The sequence below is a fragment of the Scomber japonicus genome, chromosome 18 (genome assembly GCF_027409825.1).
Source record: "Scomber japonicus isolate fScoJap1 chromosome 18, fScoJap1.pri, whole genome shotgun sequence".
Lineage (NCBI taxonomy): Eukaryota > Metazoa > Chordata > Actinopteri > Scombriformes > Scombridae > Scomber > Scomber japonicus.
The window spans coordinates 17499356-17523094 of record NC_070595.1 but is presented as its reverse complement, the minus strand read 5'-3'; the positions used below and the strand labels follow the sequence as shown (position 1 = coordinate 17523094).

At 40.9% G+C, this 23739-nt stretch overlaps 1 protein-coding gene across 1 annotated transcript in view; it reads right to left on the bottom strand.

Annotated features, from left to right (window-relative positions):
* The window catches only part of asic2 (acid-sensing (proton-gated) ion channel 2), a 407690-nt gene extending 384223 nt beyond the window's left edge, over window positions 1-23467 (bottom strand). The window contains exon 1 of the mRNA XM_053337986.1: window positions 22895-23467. Coding sequence (XP_053193961.1) covers window positions 22895-23467 — 573 coding nt within the window. The remainder of the gene's footprint in view (window positions 1-22894) is intronic.
* Between the last annotated feature and the right edge of the window lie 272 nt (window positions 23468-23739).

Below are 23739 nucleotides of genomic sequence, written 5' to 3'. Positions count from 1 at the left end.
TGATGGCTCTGTCATCTTTGTTTTTCCCAGTCTGGATTTAGGAACCACCAGGAGAGCAGCATTTGAGGACCTCAGGGACTGTGCAACACATGGGGAGTTAAAAAGGTCAGAAATGTATCCTGGGGGGCTAAAAACAATTCCAGGCTTTAAAAGTGATAAGTAAAATTTTAAAAATCAACTTTAAAAACAAACGGTCAGTCAATGTCAGCCAAAGAATGAAAAGATTGGTATAATGAGCTCTGGTTAAAATCCCATTGACTGCATTTTGGATTAAATTGTAGAGAGGAGCAAAACTTTTTGCAGACTTTTTGAAAAGGAAGTTACAATAATAAATTCCTCTGTGATGAAATGAAAGCATGAATAGCTGGTTCAAGGTTTTTGGTAGACAGAGTTGGCTTAATTTTCCTAAATTGAAAAAAGTGTGACTGTATGACAGTTTTGATATAGCTGCTCAATGTGAGGTTGCCTTGTCCTCAAAACGAGTTATAACTAGAAAAAAAAGTCATTCATCAGTATCATCTGTGTGTAAATGGAAACTGATGTGGCGTGATCTTATGAGATGTCCTAAAGGCAAATAGTGTAAATGGTGAAACATAATCGAGCCATGAACGTAACCCCCCCCACCACAATGCAGCCTAGATGTGGAAGACCTAGAAATACCAACACAGAAAGTCCTGTCTTTAAGGTATGAATTAAACCTTTCAAGGACTGCGCCACTAATGCCCTTGGTGAGTTGTACAAGCTGGTTGGAAAGATTCAAACATAGACAATCTTCTACAGCAAATCTGCTAAAATCATCTGAACTGAATCCAGGTTTCATTAATAGCAAGGCAGAGTACCAGATGAAAGGGAGCCTTTTAAAATGTTCACTACTGAAAGGACAAGGCTTCATTTCTTGTCTGAGAAGTGCTATACAAATAAAGGCTAATCAAGCTACATCATTTTCCTGTTACCATTTACTGCCATGTTATAATAAATGGTGACTAAAAGTAAGTTTCACACACAATGAATATTTGTAATTAGGTGAAATCATCTTCTTTTCAAGACATCTGATTATAGACCAACGTGTCACTCAAACACACTTTGGGAAGGCAATCAGCACCTTGACTGAAGTGCAGACAGTCTTCCTGCACTTCAGGCACTCGAGCCTTTTTATAACTTAATGATGACTAGACGTAGTTTTCAGATCACACACTCCAACGAATGCCATTACCTACCGACATATCGTTTTAAACATAAACTGTGCAGAAACAGTATTTTAGGAAAAGTCAAAGACTGGTGGACATGAATAGTTTTTAAAAACATAGTAATTGAAAAACTGCAATGGGGGTTCAAATTTACCCCCAGTTTGTGTGTTAAATGGTGCAATTTCATCAAGGATGGAAATCACAGATGATATTAAAATGAGTTAGATGCTCATCCACTGATAATCACGGCTCTACCTCACAAGGGAAAGTGTTAAAGGCTTTACTGAAAACATTGGCAGAGGTAGAATCAAAAACTGTATGTGAGCAGCTAAAACAAGGAGGTAAAAACAAATTAAAACATAGACCAGACATTCAAGGATCAAACAATATAAGACCGCAATATAGAAAAAGATCAAGACTCAAGGCTCTGATATTAAGTGGGCCCAGAGATAAATTAACAGAATCAATCAGGGGTAAAAATTCAACACTTCAGACTGTTAGAAGTGCTTCAGACACAAATATTGAAATCACCTGAAATTAAAAAGCTGTCATATCTGGGTAGGACTATTAATAGGAGCTCTGAGCATTCGTTTCTGAAGCCAAAAGAAGATTTTCGGGGTTTTGTAGATTAGAAAACACAGACACTGGGTACACAGACTTCCCCCTTAAATACAAAAGGAGAAAAACATGTTATATGTCAATAGAAGAAAGATTAAAAAGGTCAAAGCTCCAGCAACACTAGACCGACATGTGTCAGCTTGTGTCTAACAATAAAGTTGTTCTGCATGCTTCAAGTGTTGCCGGAGCTTTGACCTTTTTAATATTCTGTGTCTTCTCTAATCTTGTAGTAGGTGAAGTTGTGCTACTCTGCTAATATATGAAAATATTTCTACCTCTCTCTCCTTCTTTCCCCAAAGTCTAGGTTCTTGAGGCTAGTCTAGAGGCTTCAATTAGAGGAGTAACATTTTCAGGTTGCAACTATGATTCAGTTCATCATCAAAATGTCTAGATTCAGTTGATAAAATGAGATCATTACACACAAATGACTCACTTGGAGGAGCCAAAATGTGTATTTGCCTGTATTTATGTATTTGGGCTGCACATGTTACGTCACCTGTGTTTAATTGGTGTGGTTTCATCTTATAGTAACTGTTCACTTGGGAGTTAGACAAAGAGGGATAGTAGGGCTCCGATATTTCCTGTTGACAGTCGCCATGGTCACCACATCAGGTATTGTTTAATAATGATCATTTCATCTGGACGTTTGTCAAAGATACGATCCTACAGAGTCTAAAAAGGCCAGCAGGACTTTTTATTGTTGTAAAATAGCATAACGTTTCTTTTCTTTTAAAATTAATTGAAACATAATCGACTGTTTAATTCATAATGAGAACAATCATTAGTTGCAGTCTTGCGTAACAATGCTGTATTATTTTACAATCGTGCTTATGCTGCCAACGGGAGCTCCGTACATTTGCTTAACCTTTCTCTGTTTGTCACACAAACTTTGCTCACCTCCTGCACTCATCCTGCCCTCATCCTGCCCTTATCCTGCGGTCAGCCGGGCGTGAGACGGCATCATTTTGGACTTTAATGTTACAGCCGGCTGGAAGAAGGCCTCACCCTGCCTCTTCACTCCTCCATCCCCCGCCTGTCTGTCTGCCTGCCAGTCGTCCTCACGCTGAGTAAATGTCCATGTACATCCCAGATCAAACACTGCCTCTGCTGCTCGCCTGCTGTCAGTACACATTCATAACAAGTCAAACTGCTACCACCAGACCTTTCCCACGTAATATCACTGCCGACGCTGACAACGCACTGGCACATTCCCTTCACGGGCGTGCACTCGACTCGTCAGGAACACCAGCCGTTATCACCGCCAGAGGTTGTCTTAGCTCGACGTGATGGAGACATTAACTGATGGTACCCGTCGCCCCTTTACGGTTGCCGTGTGTACCATCTCACAAGGAAGTTTGGATCCAGATCCGTGGACATCCAAGCAACCGCTCGTTGAATAATGAATGACAAGGGGAAAGAGAGGCGGCGGCTGCTTAAGAAGAGGGGAGTGTGAACGCTGAAGGAGGAGAGAAAGTAAATAAAGGCAGGGCTGACACAATTTTCAGCAAGATATTATTAGATAAAGAGAGAGAATAGATAGAGGTAAAAAGAAAAAAGTACGGTGGGAACATAGAGAAGTGAGATAAACAAATTTAGTGATGTTGTGTAATTTGCAGAAAACTTGCAACAACACTTGAATCTTTTCTTTAAAATCTAACTTTTACCAATGAGAGGAATCTTTTCTAGTTGTGATGCAGAGATGTGAGACAGGATTAGGCTGGGTAAAAGACTCATCCAAATGAGTTCTCAAAGGATACTCCAAATGCTGGCGAATCGAACAAAACTGGCCTCTTATGCGGAAAGTCAGACGTTCAAGCTTTATGCCAGACAGCGCATCAAACAACATTTGAGATCAGTCTGTTATCGAATGTTTTTGTGTTTCTCCAGGATGTTCAGTACACACAAGAGCATTCCATCAGGCAGATGCTACCATTTTTTTTCTCTAAGTGAGGAAACAGGGACATGCTGTGTGCCGCCTGTGCTATCAACTTGTGTTTTCACGGCGCTGTGTTGTTTATCTATGGTGTCCCCATGGCGACAGGATTTATGTTGCTGGTCTTGTGCCGTTTTCTTTCTTACAGACTGTTCACCTGCAGGTAAAGATTGTAGTCGAGTGAGCAGAGGACTAAGGAGGCAGAGGTTAGAAAAACAGTGCATTTCTTCAACTGTTCCTAATTACACGATCACACTTTAACCATGATAACAGTGGAGGTGTAAAGATATCGCTGTTCATGCGGGCGTTGCTTTATTTCCACAGTGAAGCTGTCGACCCAAAAAAAGGGAAGCAGTGGAGGCAGCTTAAAGTGAGACATGACTACATCTCAGCAGAATGAAATTTTAATTTTTAACACCGCAGCAGCAAACATCAGGCTTCTGGGCTCAAGCTCTTAACACATAATGATTAAGAGGTAGAGTAAAAGGCAGTAACAACAGACAAGATGGCACACACATTCACAAGACAAACTGGGTATTAAATAAAGAGCATTACATTTACAAGAGCATGTGCACAATTTTCATTCAGGAGGATGTTTTTAACTGGTTTTATGCATGTTGGCCTATGAGGTTAATTTGCATACTAGGTACTTGCATAGTTCACATTAGATCACTGGGTGCAATTTTGTAAAGTTTTGAAAGTGAGTACTGTACTAAAATAAGATTTACAAATACATTCACTTACTGAAGGCTTCTCACATGGAGGCTCCGACCCTGAAAGGAGCACCAACCCGCAGATACAAATACCCCTTTTCCACCGAGCTGGAGCTGGTGCTGGTTCGGAGCCAGAGCCTGACTAAGCACCGGTTCTTTGCTTTTACACCGCCAAAGCTCCAGCCCGGAGCCTCAGACCAGGAGCCAGAGCAAGCACCAACTGTTTGCTGGTCTAAAGCACCAAGTGAGCACTGGCTCTAGCACTAGCTCCGAACCAGCACTGATTCCAGCTCAATGGAAAAGGGGAAAAGAGACCTGAAAGCTGCGTGCTCTATGTAGCCCATAGCCCTAAAATAAGGTATAGCTGTAATGTCTCCGTTTTATTAACAGCGCAATTTAAGGTGAAGAAGGACGAGCTAACTGTCCCTATCCAAAAATAAAGCATTTATTACTAACAAAGGAAGACAAGCTAGCTCTGATTACCGACTGATGAACAGCTCTCACAAATGAAAGCTACGTCACAACTTTTCTTACAAATTAACCAGTTAGTTGCTGGTTGAGTGCATCAGTCTAACAGCAAAATCATCCAAAACTGACATCCCTTATTCAAAGCAATGACTTCACACTGCATCTCTGTGGCTTGCCAAACAGGTTGAAGTACGAGTCAATTATGCAGATTCTGCAAAGTTGGTGAGCCGAAACACCTCATATCACATAAATGATAAGAAAGAGTATCAGGCAGCATTAACTGATATATTTTATCCCCTTAAAGGAGATGTATTATGCACATTTCCAGGTCTACAGGTCTATATTTATATTCTTGGGCTCGACTGGAACATTTTTACATGATTTAGAGTTTTTAAAAACCCTTTACACATCCCCTTACTTCATCCTCTATGTGAAACAGGGTGTTTAGCTTCTTTGTCTCTTGAGGTTCGCCTCCTACTCTGTTCTGAGTTGTGAGCTCCGAAAAAGCTCCGCTCCACAGGCTACGTAAACAAGGGCTTTCACTTCTTTTTCTTATTCTTTACTCCAAATGGAAACTTCTCAAAAACGTCTGTACAAGTTCGAGCCTGAAGCTGATCTGAAATATACAAGTGGACAACATGAACAAGGCTTTTGACTCCCAGAAAGCATTTTTAGACGGATTCACCTCCAGTTTTGGAACTTTGACCATGTTTAATATAAATATCAAACATCATGACAATATATAAATAACAGAACATCACAAAAAGCCTGATATGTCCCCTCTGAGGGCAGCGGCACAAGCTGAAAAGACAATATCGACATATTATCCCCTTTTTAGAGATGGGGTAGGGTGCAAACTTGTTAGCAAACTATTTCCTATTAATAGATATAGCAGACACAGTGCAACATTAGCATTCATTATGAGTATTCGCTCCCCTTTTAACCTCTTTTAACCAGCTAGTTGCTAACACAGTCTATCTGCTATTTGATGCTGAGCAGTTGGTTTGTCATCCGTTTTTCTTTCTTTATTTTTCTTGAAAACAGCTGCCTACCTTTATCCAGTTATTATTCCACAGTGACGGATTCAGCCTAACATGCGGTGTAAAGGATGGCCCTGGTCAAACAAAGCTGAGATGGAGAATCGATCCAACTTTGGCCTTGTGGGGGCCCAACGGCTATGATTTCAAGTCACGCTGTCCTGCACACAGGCGTCATTTTGACAAAAACCTTGTTGGTGAGAGATCCTTTCTAGCAGGTCAGCAGCCAGTTGTACCTAGAGACAGGACAGGGCTGAAACACTGGCAGCTGGATACCATAACTCCCTTTATGAGGTGAAAAAAATCTGTACAGAAAATCATTTAATGGTTTTAAATACCCTGAGCTTGTTAGTTATTAACAGTATGAGGTATCTGAACATGCATTAATTATATTTTGTAAAGGTTTGAAGTTGTAGTTTTGATTTCAAGATGAACTGAAGTAATATATGAAAGAAGTGTGACAAGTGCTTCCTTAAAATAACAAAAGACGCTGCCATTGAACACATCAAGGTATCTATTTAAGAGGTGGCCACTTTTCATTAAAAAGCCACCTAAATCTCTTTGCAGTGGCAAACAGATGAGGCCCAGAGCGCGCACACGCGCACGCACGCACGCACGCACACACACACACACACACACACACACACACACACACACACACACACACACACACACACACATACACACAGCTCTCAGGTGAGTCTGAACACCGAGATCAAAAAGAGCTTCTGGGCAGCTTACAGGGATTAAAGAGAAAAAGACAGGTGGACAAAAAAGGGAAGTCGAAAATAGTCTGTCAGCCTGTTTAAGAAGGAGGGGGTGATGTGATTTTCCAACAACAGCCAGTCAAGTTTTAGCATCTACTGCTCAGATCAGTCCTTATGTGGTAAATTATGAGCAGAGGAAAGAGGAGAGAGGAATGAAAGGTGATAGAAAACAGAGCAGGAGACAAAGAGCACAGAGGAGTCACAGCACCTCTGCAGACAGCATGAAATCACATGTTTGACCACAGTGTTGAAAAATTAAAAAAAACACACAGAGCTGTCACCCAACTGAAGAAGAATTTGTTCATGTTGTCACCATTTGCATTTTTAGAGCAGAAAAACTAAATTAAGCAAGTCATCCAGTGTAGAGGACAGGAGATGGATGATCCTCAGCATCATATCACGTGTTCAGTATGTTTGTTCCTCCTTTAGTTAAAATCAAATCCTTCAAACATCGATACCGCTTCCGTCAGCACATCAGTGATTACCCGTCTCCGCAACAGTGCATGGTTTGTTAGCTCAGATCGGCCCACTTACGGACATAAAGGTGAGACTAATTTCACACTCCAGATTAGTTTTCAGAACACACGTAATCTTATTGCTTTATTAAGATTCACAAATCTTGCAGACTTGTGCAGAACTTATTCCATCCGTATCAAATATAATAATTGGTATTGGCAACAGGAGACCTTGACACTTTCTTTTCAAACTTGAGCAGCGTATGTCAGCAGTAAGTGTTATGTGAGTGTGCTGGCTTTCAGTTTTGCAGGTATAGTAGTATATTACTTATAGCAGTAACACAGTAATATGATAGGATTGCTACTAATAGGATTTTTGTTACTACTAGAATTACAATTACTATGTCAAGTAATGTGAAATAAAGTGTTTTTTGGATTTCTTTAGTTTTTTAAGCATTCATCCACACTATGTGCCTTTCTGCCTACAGAAAAAAAGGGAAAAAAAATGTCCTGTGCCGAAATTCGATGGCTGAGATGGTTGCACGCTCCCATTACTTTCAGTTTATCAAGCAAAAGGGCAACGACATAATAGTCAAGTGCAATCTATGTCTAGGGAAACCGAGGGAAGTCTTTATAGCACAAGTAACCTGAAGAAACACCTGGGCAGGGTTCACGCTAGCACTACGATAACTTTATTATATCACAGTGTTAGGGTTAATATTGGCTCTGTCTGTCTTACTTTACTTTAGCTCAATTTTATTTCCAATTTCCCATACTTTAAATTGTATTTATATGTATTTTTATTTTGCCATGCATTTCTTTCATATCCTGCATTTTATGAAAATTATGTAAAGCATTTTGATTTGCCTCATTGTTGAAATGTGCTGTACAAATACATTTGCCTTGCCTTGAGAGAGACAACACTGCAAGCAAGACACAGAGAAGAGAAGAGGCTGTAGAAGAGAGTATGAGCGAACTGAAGCAGCAGAAGTTGGATTTCTCTGGATCTACCATGTCTGAACTCTGAGAAGTGAAAAGTTATTGTCAAAACCAGTCATGAGGTAAGCTAATGTTGCTTTAGACACCAGGGTATTTTGAAGCTAACTAGCGATCACGTGATAATTACTAACGGCACGCTAAACAGCAGCATATCACCAAATATAGCCTAATGTTGATTGCCGATTTAAATCATGACCTTAATTTTTCAGCTCAAGAAAACAAGTGTAGCACAGCAGTGTATCAACAACAGCAGACATATCAGGTGCCAACAAAAAAGGTGTCATGGGGGGTGACGGTGTACTGGATTCAGGTAACTTGAAATGAGAGACAGTTGTGATATCTAGAAAAAAGATTCAGGGGCCAACACACATACGATGTAATTGCAAAAGAGCTAGGGGTCATTTTTAGGCAATCAAGGAGTGTGAGGAGGAGGAGGAGGAAGTCGAGGATGACTTTTATAGATCTTCACAGTGTGGTCACCACTGACAATGATGCCCAGAGATACATTATTAACAGTTAAAAATGTTTTATTTATCTTAGAGCCTACTGACCCTTTATGCTGCCCTCTGTCTGAAACAAGCTGTTTAGCTTGTGCCTCTTGAGGTTCACCTCCTACTCTGATCTTAGTTGTTAGTTCATAAAAGCTGCCTCTCAGCCACTGCAGAGGCTACATAAACAACAGGTTGAGGTGTTAATCTTCACTGGCCTCACAATTCAATTACGATTCATTTGTCTGATGCATTAAGATCTCGTTGAATGTCACAGGAGTTGCTCTACTCAATGTGCTACCAAGCCTAAAAGGTATATGTCTGGAACAGGCACAGTTTCAAAGATCTATCTGAAGATTTGATTATTTTATTTATATCAAAACATTTTAATGAAGATCAATTTTTTGATCTACAACACAACACCACTGACTCTAGCGCACCCATGTCGGTAGATATTCAGGTAAAGGATTATCCCAAATCTGGCTCTAAGATGGAAAGTCACCACTAGTTTCCAATTATACATCCAGTGCACCCATCAAAAGTCTTGGGAGTCATGTGTTCATCCAAAACATAACCATCTCATTGTTGGATGCTTTTAGCAGCTTGGACAGGTTCAGGAGCTGTAACAGGTACTTTAGTGATATGGAATAGGATTGCTCTCCAGTTACTCATGTTTTTAACTGCATAGAAGTTAATTTATGGTTTCAAAAATGTATGGCTGCGTAGACTGTACATAAACAGAACCACACGTCTATCCATTGTCTGATTAGAAGATGTCTGTTTGTGTATTAATAGCTATTCTTCATGGAGTCAACACAGTTTAAAAGGGGACATTAGAAAATACAAATTCAACTACCATGACAACATCATAATGCAGGTCTACTGTAAATAAGACAAACATTAAACAACACGTAACCCTTTCACACTGACAGAATACTTATTAATTGCCAAAGTTTCTTCTTAAGTAACAGTCTGTCTGTTTTTGGACAATATCCACGCTGCGATAAAAAAGTTGACCACATAATGTTGAATTAAATTACATTGATTTGGCAGATGTCTTTTGTCCAGAGTGATTTACAGCAGATGCATTAAACCTCTGTTAGGGACCAGAGCGAATATCAAAAATGTTTGGTGTGTTCCTGCCAAAGAAAATGACTAACAGTATACTGAGTGCTATTACTGACTCAATCTGTCTGTCGCCTTTCTTTTGTTTCTGTATGAAGTTCATACAAATTAATCAAAGCCTACGAGCCAGTTGAGACAGCAGAGCTCATTCACATGTCATCTATACTCCCCCCCCCCCTCACTGCAACATATATCCAACACATCCTCATAGTCATGGCCTCCTGCCAAACCGTTTACACAAGCTATACTACTGCTGCTGCTTGCTGCTGTTTATATAGCATTTCAAAAGCCCCTTCACCTCCACCCGAGCATCCACCTGTAGGCTCTGAGCCAATAAAGACTGGCTCAAGATACAAAATATGATCTTGATCTGGCTTACAGCTGTTGTCATTTATTGACCTTTGTCGTATAGCTGATTGACCTGATCTGAATTTTGTTGCACATAAAAATGAAAAAAAAGACAAAGAACAATTTTCTAAGAGTGGAAAAAGCAGGAAAACTGCAAAAAATCATGATTTCTAAATCTTGTGTGTATGTGTGTGTGTGTGTGTGAGAGTTGTTTTATACTGCATGTTCAGGCAGGAGTTTTGATACCTTATCACAGGACCTGACTGCCAAAAATCACTGTAACACACTACGTCTCCTCAGAGTTTCAGTCGTAGTAGTAATACAAACATGATGGAATATTTTAGAAAAGTTATGACTGCAACCACAACCGATTTTGATTTTCTAATCAAAATGCTGATTCAGTGTGTGTGTGTGTGTGTGTGTGTGTGTGTGTGTGTGTGTGTGTGTGTGTGTGTGTGTGTGTGTGTGTGTGTGTGTGTGTGTGTGTTGTGTGTGTGTGTAGCCTACATTTCTGCACAATCACTTCCAAGCTGGAATACAGTTCAAACAGATAAAAAGGTTTTATTACAGTTTGATGCTGGAAAATCAACATACAGTATCATCAAGTCAAAGGGCCTTTAAATACATGAAGTCACTGTTTTCTCCTCATGTCAAAGGATGCTGCTCTGTGGCTAACCTCACTGGAGAAGTAAGTTAACAAAAAGAAGATTTTTCAACATGGATCAATAAGGTGTAACATTATCATGCACGACGCTGCGTTTCTTGGAAGTTAACCGCTGAATCAAACAGCTCGCCATCTTCACTCTGCGGCATCCCAACAAACCAACGAGACCATTGCAGCCAGTTGACCTTTGATTTCGTAACTATTATTCAATACCTGCTGAAAGCAAATGATGGCCAATGCATTCAGCGGCTATAACACACGCACACAAACCCACACACACACACACACACACGCGCGCAGAACAAGCTGAGCCTGACTGCATATGACAGAACGTAGCAACACAAAATATAAACATACCCTCTAGCACATTAAAAACGCACGCTCATGAGCAAACACACCGGCATAAACACTCCATCTCCTCCTCCTTCTCCTCCTCTTGTGATGAAGTAGGTCTCCAGACAGAGGTAATGGGCCGTACTCCTCTCCTCTCTTCTAACTTCCCCTCCTCTTATTTGTTGGCGTGAACGCCAGCCGACACATCCAGACACAAACCGTGACTTCGTGTCCCGACTTCTTCCTCTCCTCGGTCACAGGCGCCGCTCTCTCTCTGCTATAAACTTCTGCTTTTTTATGTCTTACTTAAAAAAGGACCACTAGGTAGTTAATTAGGCCGAGAAATAAAATAAATATATTGGGCATTTCATGAGTTTAACTACAGGATCGGAGCCAATCCTTTTCCAAAAACCATTGTTCCTCCCCTCTGACATGCAGAGCAGCACCAGTGTTGTACGAGCATTTGGCCCACAAACAAACAACAAAGCGCATGAGATAAATAAAACAAAATCCAGTAAAATGGCAATCTTTGTGTCTGCTTCAGTGACATTTTGCAGTTGAACTACTCCTCTTAAGTGCTACTGTCGGCTGAAACTCTATTTGAACTCAAGAAGCTGTCTAAATCTAAATCCACACATTTTCCTGCTACAACAGATCCATACTGACACTCCTCTCTTCACCAATATTATATGAACTACTGTAAGAAAGCTATGTTGTTATATCAGCAATGAAACACAGAAATAGTTTTAATCGTTTTATTGTAGGCTTACTGTAAACTGGGTTTGCCTCATGAAGCAGGAATATGTAGAAAAAAGTCAAAAAATAATATAATAAAAATATCATGAATATCAGACTCATTATTGACAGATGCTCAACATCTGGATCATAGATGAGGATGAAAACTGGGCTGCAAACTTTTTTCTAGTGCTGACATTTGGAAAACATTTTGAATTAATGGTCTTGTTTTATTATTCTTTCAACAAATCCTGCTTTAAAACATATTTGGCTGTTTTAAACTGGATTTTATTGAAGCAGATTTGTATGGCTGCTTGTGTCAATACTCAAGATATTATATTAGAAACCGTATCAAATTATTTCTAATCAGCACTAAAAATTGGATAATCCCTGTTACTCTTCATATTAATAATCAATTCATCTATAACTGTGTCCATGCTGTATTTCTGTCATTTTGCTTTCTTGGTCTGTTGCCTTTTCTGAGGTTTCCTTTTTTTTCTCTCTCTCTCAGTGAAAGAGGTATTTTTGGAGAGCGCTACCATATTTGAATCAAGAGTCTAAAGATAAGAGGCAAACTTGTGATGTTGGACTATACCAATAAAGTTAACTTGATTACATATATTAGAAAATTTAAATAAATACTAATTACATATGTTTTACATAACACACATGTAGAAAATGAACTAATTCAGTCACCAGAATGCTAGTCTGGACTTAATAACACTGATTACAACTTTATCAAATTATAAACTTTCTAATTATAGATTTTAATGACCAATATAATTACTCTTTGTTTACTTGAACTGGCCACACTCGCCTGCATTTGTAGATATTCTGACTTAATACAACTACATGAGTATGAGTGTGGCTATTATTATGTATTACATATCTGTGTGGATCTGTGTGGGTGTGTGTATGTTATGTGAATATGTCACCATATGTATTTTGAGGGAACTGGTGTTTCTTTAATTGGCAGCCAGGGAAAGCTTTAGACACATTACATGGCGCCCAGGTACGAGTGCACATGCATGTATGTCTGTATGTGCAATATGTTGAGTTTCTTAGGTGCTTGTCCCACTGCTAAGAAATCCTTCACATCCACAGCGCCTGTATGTTCAGAGCAGCTCACTACAAAAGAAGAGCACCACTGCACTGGTGGTGTTGTTGGTTTAGTCCCTGGACCTCCTGGGAGACTCAGGTCAGAGCTAAAGAAAATCTTTCCTGCAGTGTGTACACCATTAGCTCCCTAACGAGCCAAATATGAAAGATCAAGACGATGGCAAGAAAAGAGTACATAGAGTAAAAAGCGCTGGTGGGTGAACGACTTTAGGGTCACTTCATTCTGTTGGACAGAAAACTTAATTAGTTCACACACAAACCAAATTAATCATTTAATTAATCACTGAGCTGATAATTCCCAGTACAGCCCAAAAAAAAAAGAAAAAACTATCAGCGAGGGTGAGGAAAAACCCTTCAGGGAAAAATTACTGCTCCTTTAAGCCTCACCACAGTCAACACACTATATCACCAGCATATAACCCATAATCCACCACTGCAGACAGCTGCAGTGTCTACCACATAAACGCCCGCCATCCACACTGAGCTTTCTGTGTGTGGCTGCACTCCAGCTTTTCTCTGCCGCGCCGGTTAAATAGCACAGGTTACTGCTGCCTGTTTGGGGTGTTTCAGAGAGGCGGGCTCGTGGGTGGCAGCAGTGCTTTCCTTGCCCTTTAAGAGACTCATACATCACGCCTCCCGGGAATGTAAAATGCCATGATAATGCCATATTAGTGATTAATACAGTACATCCAATAAAAACCTAATGTGATGCATTGGGGCTTTCAAATGTGGAGAAATGAAATTTGAAAGTGATAAAAAATGCAGTCAGTGAGGATGGAGTGGCCGAAGAGTAGAGGAGGAGGAGGAGGGGGGCGGGGGGGCAGATTAGAAAACACATAGTCCTTCCTGATGGGTCGGTGACTACTGGCAAGAGCGAGGAAATTCCAGCCATGCAATAATCAGCCAGTGAAGTGGTAAGGCCACCAGTTGTGTGCAATGGCTAATTGCTGTTGCTGTAAACAGCCAGGACCATTACATTTGCGGTGCTGTTCCAACACGGCTCTGGTCAGAGGGAAAGACGAGTGGCTAATTAGTGTCTGTGTGATACAGAGCTCAGGGTCTGGCTGTTATCAGGTTGCACATTAAGGCTCAGAGTGTGATAGGGTCCTCCCTGCCCTGCAGTTCTCCAAGGGTATTTATATATACACACATATATATATATATATATATAATTAAAGCATGGATCGAGTGCAGGCCAGGAACACTGAGCTGATTCACTCTGGCAGACACACTGATGTGGCTTGTCAGTGTGATCAATCAACATTTAATTATGGCTGTAATCACACCAGGCAAAAACAAACACAGGCAAGGGGAAGTCCACTCATTCATGTATGTAATACACATGACCTACAGCTCATCATTACATAATCACTTCCACTTATGTCCATATTAAGAACACTGAAATATTTGGCTGAACTGGTTAGCCACCCACACCCTGAAGCATCTCATCTCATGATAGGAGATGACGCTCTAAACAATTGAGAAAAATCATTTTTATTTGAAATGATTCCCCTGCTCCTCTTCTCTGTCTGCAAGCATGATGAGAATGAATCTATAGCATCCAAAACTGTCTTCATCAGGTCAGATTCATGAATTTGAAGAGTTGCAAGGTTTTGTTTCTCATTAAATGGACCTGCTGGACTTCGCAGTAAAAGTCCTGAAAATAGGGTCCTATTGATGAATTCTGCATTGTGGAAAACAAGGACACAATCCTGTAATTCGATTTAAAAAAATTTAATTAACTGGAAAACATTGAGTATCGTGGAATTTGCCAAAGTGAGGAGGGAATTACTACAAAATCAGGGTTTGACTTTATACTTTTCCTTAATCATAAGACTTTGGCACAGTACCCACGGCAAAAAATGCTAGTAAAACATGCAAGTGGCTGCTAGATTTGCTTTGCTCATGAGACAATAGTAATCTACTGCATGGCTGGTAAATGTTTCACTCGACCTTTAGCCAGTGGACATTTAACAGTTAATTTTGCACCTTGGCATCGCCTCAGCTTTTATTCAAAGCACCTCAACTGGACAGGAAAAAAAAGAACTATGCAGAGTCTCTCGTATTTTGTGTCATTTATGGTCATGCTGCTTCTGTCCTCTGCTGTCTGTGTGGAAGTTTCACCAAAGTCGAGGCTCAGCTCCTCTACACTCACACACACGCACACACAAACACACACCTGTCTCAAAAAGATGCAGTAAAACTAGTCCACGCATTTGTTACTTCAAAACTGGATTATTCCAATTCCTTATTAACAGGCTGCTCCAACAAGTATCTAAAAACTCTCCAGCTGGTACAAAATACAGCTGCACCTACACCGAGAAAAAAAACTAGAAGAAGAAGATCACATTTCCCCCATTTTAGTGTCGCTGCGTTGGCTCCCCGTAAAAATCTATAATAGAATTTAAAATCCTCCTCCTCACCTACAAAGTACTTAATGCTCAGGCACCATCACGTCTTTAAAAAGCACATAGTACCCTATTACCCCACTAAAACACAGTATGCACACTTAATGGTGGTTCCCAGAGTCTCCAAAAGTAAAATAGGAGGGAGATCCTTCAGTCCTGTGAAACCATGTCCCAGATTCAAGTCCAGGAGGCAGAAACCCTCTCTGTGTTTTACAGTTCTAGAGCTTAAAACTTTCCTCTTTGATAAAGCTTGTAGTTTGGTGGCCCAGGCTTGTCTTGTTATGCATGTTTATGTCCTAATGATGCAGCTATAGGCCTACACTCCCAGAATGCAGTTCATCACAGTCCTTTCTCTCTCTCCATCTGCATGCATTCATGTACCATCAAGGTCAAGGTCAAGGTAACTTTATTAATACCCGAAGGTAGATTTGGTTTGCAGTTTCAGGAGAGGGCATCACAACATTCAAACAGATACATACATACAAACTTCAGTGACAGCAGACAGTTAAAACACCATGAAACCAGACATGGGCAGGTGCTCGCAAGGCTAACTGAACAGGATTTGAAAGTAAAACAAGATAAAAAAAAGACCATTAAAAGAATCACTAAAATGCCAATATAAAAAAAGAGCATGGTGACTCAAAGGACATGGATGATAAATAAATAAAGAAGTTAAAATCAGGTATTTTCCAATAAATAGATTTCCATTAACTACTAACTTGACTTCTTCCCTGTAGTTTTGGGCTTTCTCGTCTGCTGTCCCCATAGTCCAGTCCCCACCCACCCACCCACACACCCACACACACACTCTCTCTCTCTCTCTCTATCTCTCTCTCCAAACCCAGTATCAGTAAAGGAAGATGGTGGCCCACCTGAAGCCCAGTTCTGCTTGAGGTTTCTTCCCGCATTTTTTACTTGCTGCTGTCATCACATAAACAGAAGGTCAAGGCCTGCTCTATTTAAAAAGTGACCTGAGGTAACTCGTGTTGTGATTTGGTGCGATATAAATAAAATTAACATGATCTGACACACACACACACACACTCAGAGCAGCCAGCAGTGAGGTTGCAGTGGACACAGTGAAGCAGGTGATTTACTGCGCTCGTTACTGGAAGTGTAGTAAAAGTAGTAAAAAGCCAATAAGAGTAAATTATCAAACCACCTGTTCAACAAGTATGAACATGTAGAAAAAGTGCTTCGTCTGTAACAAATTGCTCTGAATAAGCTAAAACTGTATGTAGCTTATTCATAGCAAATAAAAGGTTTAGCTTCGTTTGACACAAATACTAAAATGTGGCACATTCTTGTAAACTTAGTTTCTGGCTGAGACGAGAAGGAAGGAAGGGAGGGAGGAAGGAAGGAAGGGAGAAAGAAGGAAGGAAAGGAGGGAAGGACGGAGGAAATAAGGAAGGAAGGGAGAGAGGGAGGGAGAAAGGAAAAGAGGAAGGGAGGAAGGAAAGAAAGAAGGACAGAGGAAAGAAAGAAGGGAGGAAGGTAGGGGGAGGAAAGAAAGAGAGAAGGAGGGAGGGAGGAAAGAAGGAATAGAGGAAGGAAAGGAAGGAGGGAAGGAGGGAGGGAGGGAGGAAGGACAGACGGAAGGACAGAAGGAAGGAAGGAAGGAAGGAAGGAAGGAAGGAAGGAAGGAAGGAAGGAAGGAAGGAAGGAAGGAAGGAAGGAAGGAACAGTCAAGACAGACGGGGTCAATTTGACCCGGCAGGATGACACAAAGGTTAAATATTAAACATTTTCTTATTGAATTGTTGAAATTAGATTTTTAAAAAACAGAATAAAAAAAAATTTAACCGAAAAAACTAAATTTGGGGGAAAAAACTGAATCTGGGAAATATTAAAATGGTTTTCATGTGGAGTTATGAAAGCTGGCATTAAATGTCTTCTTAGATTCATCATTTTTTAAGTTATTCTCTGATGAAACTAGTAATAATCATCATATTTTTTAAATAAACACAAACATTTCTGATGAGGATCCTGGAGATTTGTTTACATGACTCTCCTCTCCCCCCCTCCCTCTTTCTCTCTCAACCCAACCGGTGGAGGCAGATGGTCGCCCACCTAGAGCCTGGTTCTGCTAAAGGTCTCTTCCCGATAAAAAAGGGAGCTTTTCCTTGTTGCTGTTGCCAAGTTGTTGCTCATGCAGGAATGTTTGGTCTCTGTAAATTGAACAGTAGAATCTATACCTGAGATAGCTTCTATTGTGATTTGGCTCTGTAAATAAATCAAACTGACTTCAAATTGACTTGACATTTTTTGCAGTAGAAAAATACAGTCCTCTTTTTGGAACAGACAGATAATGTTATAATGTCTCTATTTCTCAAGTATTTCAAATTTCTGCCCTACAATTTCTTGTTAGTCGTCTGACTTTAAGCAGCAGCAAGTCATTTTGTTATTTTGCCTAGCAGACAGAATATTAAATAAGTAAAATTATATGCCACAATAATGTCAGTAGGATAATAATGCAATCCTGTCATCATAATATGATTCTAGTTAAAGATGATAAACAGTCAAATCAAATTATTGTGTAGTCCCTCCAGCGTAATAATAATAAAAACAACTCCACATAAATTCAATTTTCTGTTCCATTTCGTAAACATGTGGATGAGGACTGACTCCAAATTTTGGGGGGGTGGGGGGGATTTCTCACTTCTGCACCACAGCTTGCAAAAAATGTTGTCTTATCCACAGTCACACTTTGCTAACTGGGATAGAGATGTACTCTGACCACTCAGCATCCTTGCAGAGCTGCTGGTTTAGGAGACAACTCTGAAAAGAAAAGAGGGGTGGAAGCAGAGTTTAGTATTGTTCAGTAGCTCTGCTTGGATGGCGAGGATGCTGTCTTTGGCTCCCTTTTTTCTTTTTTTTTTTGGCATCCTTACAAAAAAAAAAAAAAAAAAAAAAAGTGTACCAAAGTGCTTATTTAGGAAGAATCACGTCAGGCAGGTTGCAGACGTGCTCATGTATAAACAGAAATTAACCAGATGAACTGCCTGCACGTTTGAAAAATGCTATCTGACAACCACTATCGGAGGTGACACATTATACATGCATATAGATGGAAATGTGCACACTGATGCCGATGCCCCCCCCCCCCCCCCGTTTGTGCCGCGCTCTGCTCCAGTTCCATCTGTCACATCACAGTGACTCCTGTGTTCCTGCAATCCTCCCTACGGTCATTCATCACAATGTCACTCAAACGCTGAGTCGGGTCCCTGGAGTGTCACGGTAATGCCGTCCCTCTGTGTGTGCATACTCATATTTTGGTGCGTTATGTGTTCGACTAAATGCATGTGTCTGTGCGCATTCAAGCATTTTTTTTTTCTATTTTTGGAGGAGGCCTGGCGTTTTTTTTTGTGTTGTTTTTTTTTTTTTTCCCCCACTCTCAGAAGGCGCCAGGGATGTGAAGGTGTGTCGCTGTAGTGACAGAGAGAGAAGAGACAAAGCGAGTCGACAGAGAGAGGAACGGGAGGAGAAGTCAGGAGGAGCTCAGCAGCAGCAGCAGCAGCAACAGCAGCAACAGGCAGAGGGCAAAGAGGATGACAGTGCCTTCTAGTAGCCTCTCTGTCAACATGATTATCTTTGAACCCAGCTTGACGTCAAAGGCGTGTCACACAACATGCAAGATGGTTACTAAGGGGAGTCAAGTAGAGACTCTCTGGGCTGCATGGTAAGGCAGTGGCAGAGCCCGAGCTATAGCTTCTCCTTAACTACCTGAAGATTCAACTAAATGAAAATTATGAAAATCACATGTGCTCGTGGCAGATGCAAGCTGGGGAATGCACACTTGTAGCTTTTACCGCAGCTCGGTGCAGTATGGATCAGAGCTCCATGGGTAGCATCAGTCTGCGGCCGTGAATAGAAAATCACCCTAGCCAACGTTTGATCCACCATTGTTGTTTTCCCAATTAGTGTCTGTGCATGGAGTATCATGATCAAAACAAGATGATATCAATCCTACAGTGGCAGATATGGACCTCTAAGCTTTAATGTCTCACATTACCCACATCTGAGGTGCAATAATGCCGTTGATGTGCTCTGTTAACAACATCAGAGTCTACTCAGTACAAAATGAAGGGCTCATCAAAGCGCATCAGATCTCAGAAGCAGCTCCATAGTGCTGTTTGCATTGTGCATGCATCCATGATCATTTTTTAGGCTGATGACCAAAAAAAGAACATCTCGTTATCACAGATCTGTATCAGCTCCAAGCTGTGTTGTATATTTAAACAGAGAGTCCAGCTGCTACCGTAGTTAGTAGCTACTGTCCATTACATGACCCTGTGCTGTGATACGTGCTATATATGGTGACACTTCTCTATGAAGACAGTGAGGGAGAGGAGAGATTTAAAATGCATTTTCTTCAACTGCTCCAACCATTGATTTCAGTTTGTGAGTTGGTTTCCTCTTTTTAGCGGCAAAAAGAAAAGCAGTGCCATCGTCTCGTTCACCAGCTGAAATCACAAACATCGCCAGTGACAGAATACATAAGCCGTCTATAGTTAAAGGGGAACTTCATCCATTTCATACGTTAAAGTCTGTTCAGGTCTCAGGTAGTGCTACTAAGTTACATGAAGTCTTCTGTGGCTGCAGAGGAAGCTGTGTGAAATCTGATAAATTGACTAAAGTGATGTCACTCAAGTCCGCACCAACTATGGCTGAAGACTACAAGTGTGAAAATGATAAAAATCTGAGGGTAAAGAGTTAGAAAGAAGTGACATTTAGTGAATTTACCAGACCTCTCTTTCCCACTCCTCATCTTTGCATAAGGCTACCCAAATCTCCAACCAAAGTGTTAGCAGATGAGTTTTGGGCTCTGTGTTATGACAAGGAAGAAGAAAAATGAGTGAAAAAGATGATATCGCTAGTTCACAATTTTCTCTTTCTCTCTTAATCTTACAGGTCACGGCAGATGGTCGCCCTCTTAGAGCCCGGTTCTACTAAAGGTCTCTCCCGTCCCACCAAGTTGTTGCTCATGCAGGAATGTTTGGTCTCAGTAGAGTCTATACCTGCTCTATGTGAGAAATTTCTGCTGTGATTTGATAACGTGACAACAAGGCAAAATAAAACGGATGACTTTTATTGTGTGGTTAATATACTTACACCTCCTATACTGTCAAAAGTTTGCTTGTGAGAAAATAGAAACATCACTTTGTAACATCACATGAAAACCTCAACACCAAAAACTCAATTACAATCGAGCTAATCACGTCAGTTTAAATTTTCCGTGATCTTAATGTAATTTTCAAAAAGTTTTCCAAGTCTGTAAAACATCATTTCAAAAGTTCTGTGACTTTGCTTATACTGATATTGATATTTTAAACTAATCAACCTAACAGATCTGAATGAAGGCCTCCAGTGTTTGGAACCAGCAGCTTGTGAAAAGTTAATATGTTACAATAACGGCTCAACGCTGTTCATTTCATGCTCAGGTTATTAAACATAATCAGACTGACACTTAAAACTGTCAGCCAACAAAAAAAAAAGTGATTATGGATCTAAATTGAATCTTTTGGGTTTCAGTCATTTGTCACTCGCTAATGTTGACAGCTAAAGTGAATTTGATTTGATAAGGAGATCTGAAGGGTTTTAGAAAAAGTGATTAGCGGATTGGACACTCCATTCAGATTCATTAAAATGCCATCAAATCACAAATGTAGTCATATTCACATGATCATTATTATTATTATTATTTTGTGGTGATGCAGCGCAGACGTCTGAAAAATCAACGTGCACTTAAACTGCACTTCCAAGCAATAATAATGCCAGAGCAACAAAAATAATGTGTTTACTGTGATAGATCATTAAAGTCAAGAGTCTGCCAAAAAGAAAAGTACAATGATGGAAAACCAGAAAAAAAAATTAATACATCAACAAAACTCCTGCATAAAAATGATTTGTGGTTAACTTACAGCATCGCCCTTTAAAAACACAGTAACAAAATCCTTCAAAACACCATCTAAAATGCTTTTGACATCATTTGTCACTAAAGAAACGACAGGAAGAAGACAGATCAGCATCATCTGTAGATCAACAAGGGCAATGCAATTACAGCTTCAATATAACGTTCACATATGCAGTGTGCTTGTCACTCACACTGACGGGCTTAACTTACAATTAGTCAGAAGGAGTCTAAGTATGCAACAAGTGGCTGCTGCTCCTGCTGCTGCTGCCTCTGGTATCACTGGCTCAAGAAAACAAGATCTTATAACTCCAAGTCTGGCCTTCCTGCATTGCCTTCCTGTTCAGTATGAAGTTTTACTGCTGACCTCGGAGGTTTTAAATGACCAGTCTGCTAATTATATCAAAGATCAACTAACCCCTTATGTGCCTGGACGTCCGCTTAGATCAGCTGATAGTGTTTTGCTGGTCGTTCCCAGAGCCTGACTGGTGGCTAAGGGCTATCAGGCTTTCACAGTCTGGCTTCCTAAACTCTGGAACAACTTACCAACTGAGATTAAGTTTGCTGAATACATCACTTTTAAAGCCTCTTCTTAAAAACCTTCTTTCTTTATAAAAATCTCTGCATTGAATTTATTTTATTATATGCATTCATATTTTATTATTATTGTCTTCTTGTATTTCATCTTCCTGTGCTATAAAATAGAGTTCATTATTATCATAATAATTATTAAGTGGGTGTTTAATATATTGTGTTTGTGCCAGCATCTGCACGCTGTGATCTGCCAAAACTTTGTTATCCTCACTGAAACATAAAAGCCTTACATGATCAGCATGTCAGTGTCTTTTTTAGTTTCACATAAAACATTTCACGAACATAGCACCAGCTAGCTTTAATCTGTGTCCTCAGGTTTAAACACAGAACAACAACAACAACAGCAACAGCATGCTGCTAATGTTCAATAGCGAGCTAAATCCCGCAGAGAAATAGTCACTAGCAACAATCCAAATATCAAACACAATCCGGCAGTTTTTTTCCTGCTCTGTCAATTCAGCAGGTGCACAAACATCCTCTGAATGTTTTGATTTGTTTTAACAATATAAAACCCAATTTTAAAAAAAAAAAAAAGATTTCTGCAAATTTGCTATTCGCTATGACCCCAGACAAAACAATTACTTTTCTTCAGTGCATAACATGCTGTAGACCTGTTGCAGTGCTTTATGTGCCAGCAAGCACAAGCCTATTATGTGAAGGTTGAGGACAACAACAAGGTAGCAGCAGAGACTATATATTTGCAGAACAAAGCTTGTGAGGCAACCTGTGCAGCTAAACGCAAAAGTCCCAAGGAGAAAGCACAGCAGGAGACTCCCAGCATAGCAGCGTGGGAGGAAAAGAGCAGCTATCAGCATACATCAAGTCATTTTACTGGCAAAAAAACAATAAATCATCCAGCTCTGGAAACTTCAAGACACGCAACCGAAACACCTCACACAGCACACAGTACTCTGTGGGCTGCAGAGAAGCTTTGACCCCAACTGATCCCAGACCACAGCTGACATTTAAAAAGAAGACGAAAGAGGACTCACGGTTTTGAAGTCGCTGTGGCTGCACTCCTGGCCTTGGTAGCGGCAGTAGAGCATCATCTCTTTCAGGTCGTGCCCGACTCGCTCGATGAACTCCTTCATGCTGAACGCCTTGGGCCTGTAGGCGGTGAAGTTGGCTTTTTCCTGCAGGAAAGCCAGCACGTCGGGCTCGGCCAAGTGCGGCTGGGGGATAGCCAGGTGCACGTCCAGCAGGGCCAGCAGCTCTCCAGCATGGTACAGGTCGTTACGTGTGAGGCGGCTGAAGCGGTAAGCGTTGAGGTTACAAATGGTCACGGCCGGGAAGACCAGGCTGCTCGACACCACGGCATCCAAACTGGTCACGTGAGGGTAGGTGAAGAAATAACCCAAGCGCTCGGCACTCTCCAGGGCCAGAAGTCCCAGGCAGGCGAGCAGGGCCGCGGCCCAGAGTAAGCGGCGTGCGGTGGGCTGACCATAAGGGAAGACAAAGCGTAGACCGTGCAGCGTGCTGGTGTGAGCGAAGGCCTGCCAGGAGGTGGGGCGCAGGCTGGAGCTCTCCTGGCTCCCCTGACTGCCACAGCTCTCCTTTAGATCCATCATCAGCCCTCCAGCTCCTCAGCCAGGGAGCCGCCGGTGCACTCACACCTGCGCAGACACACAGGAATCGTCAATAAAATGCCTTCGATTCAAAGCTCCAAAAAAATCATATTGACAAGACAGAGAAGGAGAGAAGAAAGGAGGTGCAAAAGAGCAAAAGATAAAGAGGGAAAAGTGGGAGAAAGAAACAGAGAGAGACCTGCAGCGAACACTGATAGAAAACAGGAAAGACAACATATTTTAAAACCAAATAACAACTGACAAAGAAAAGG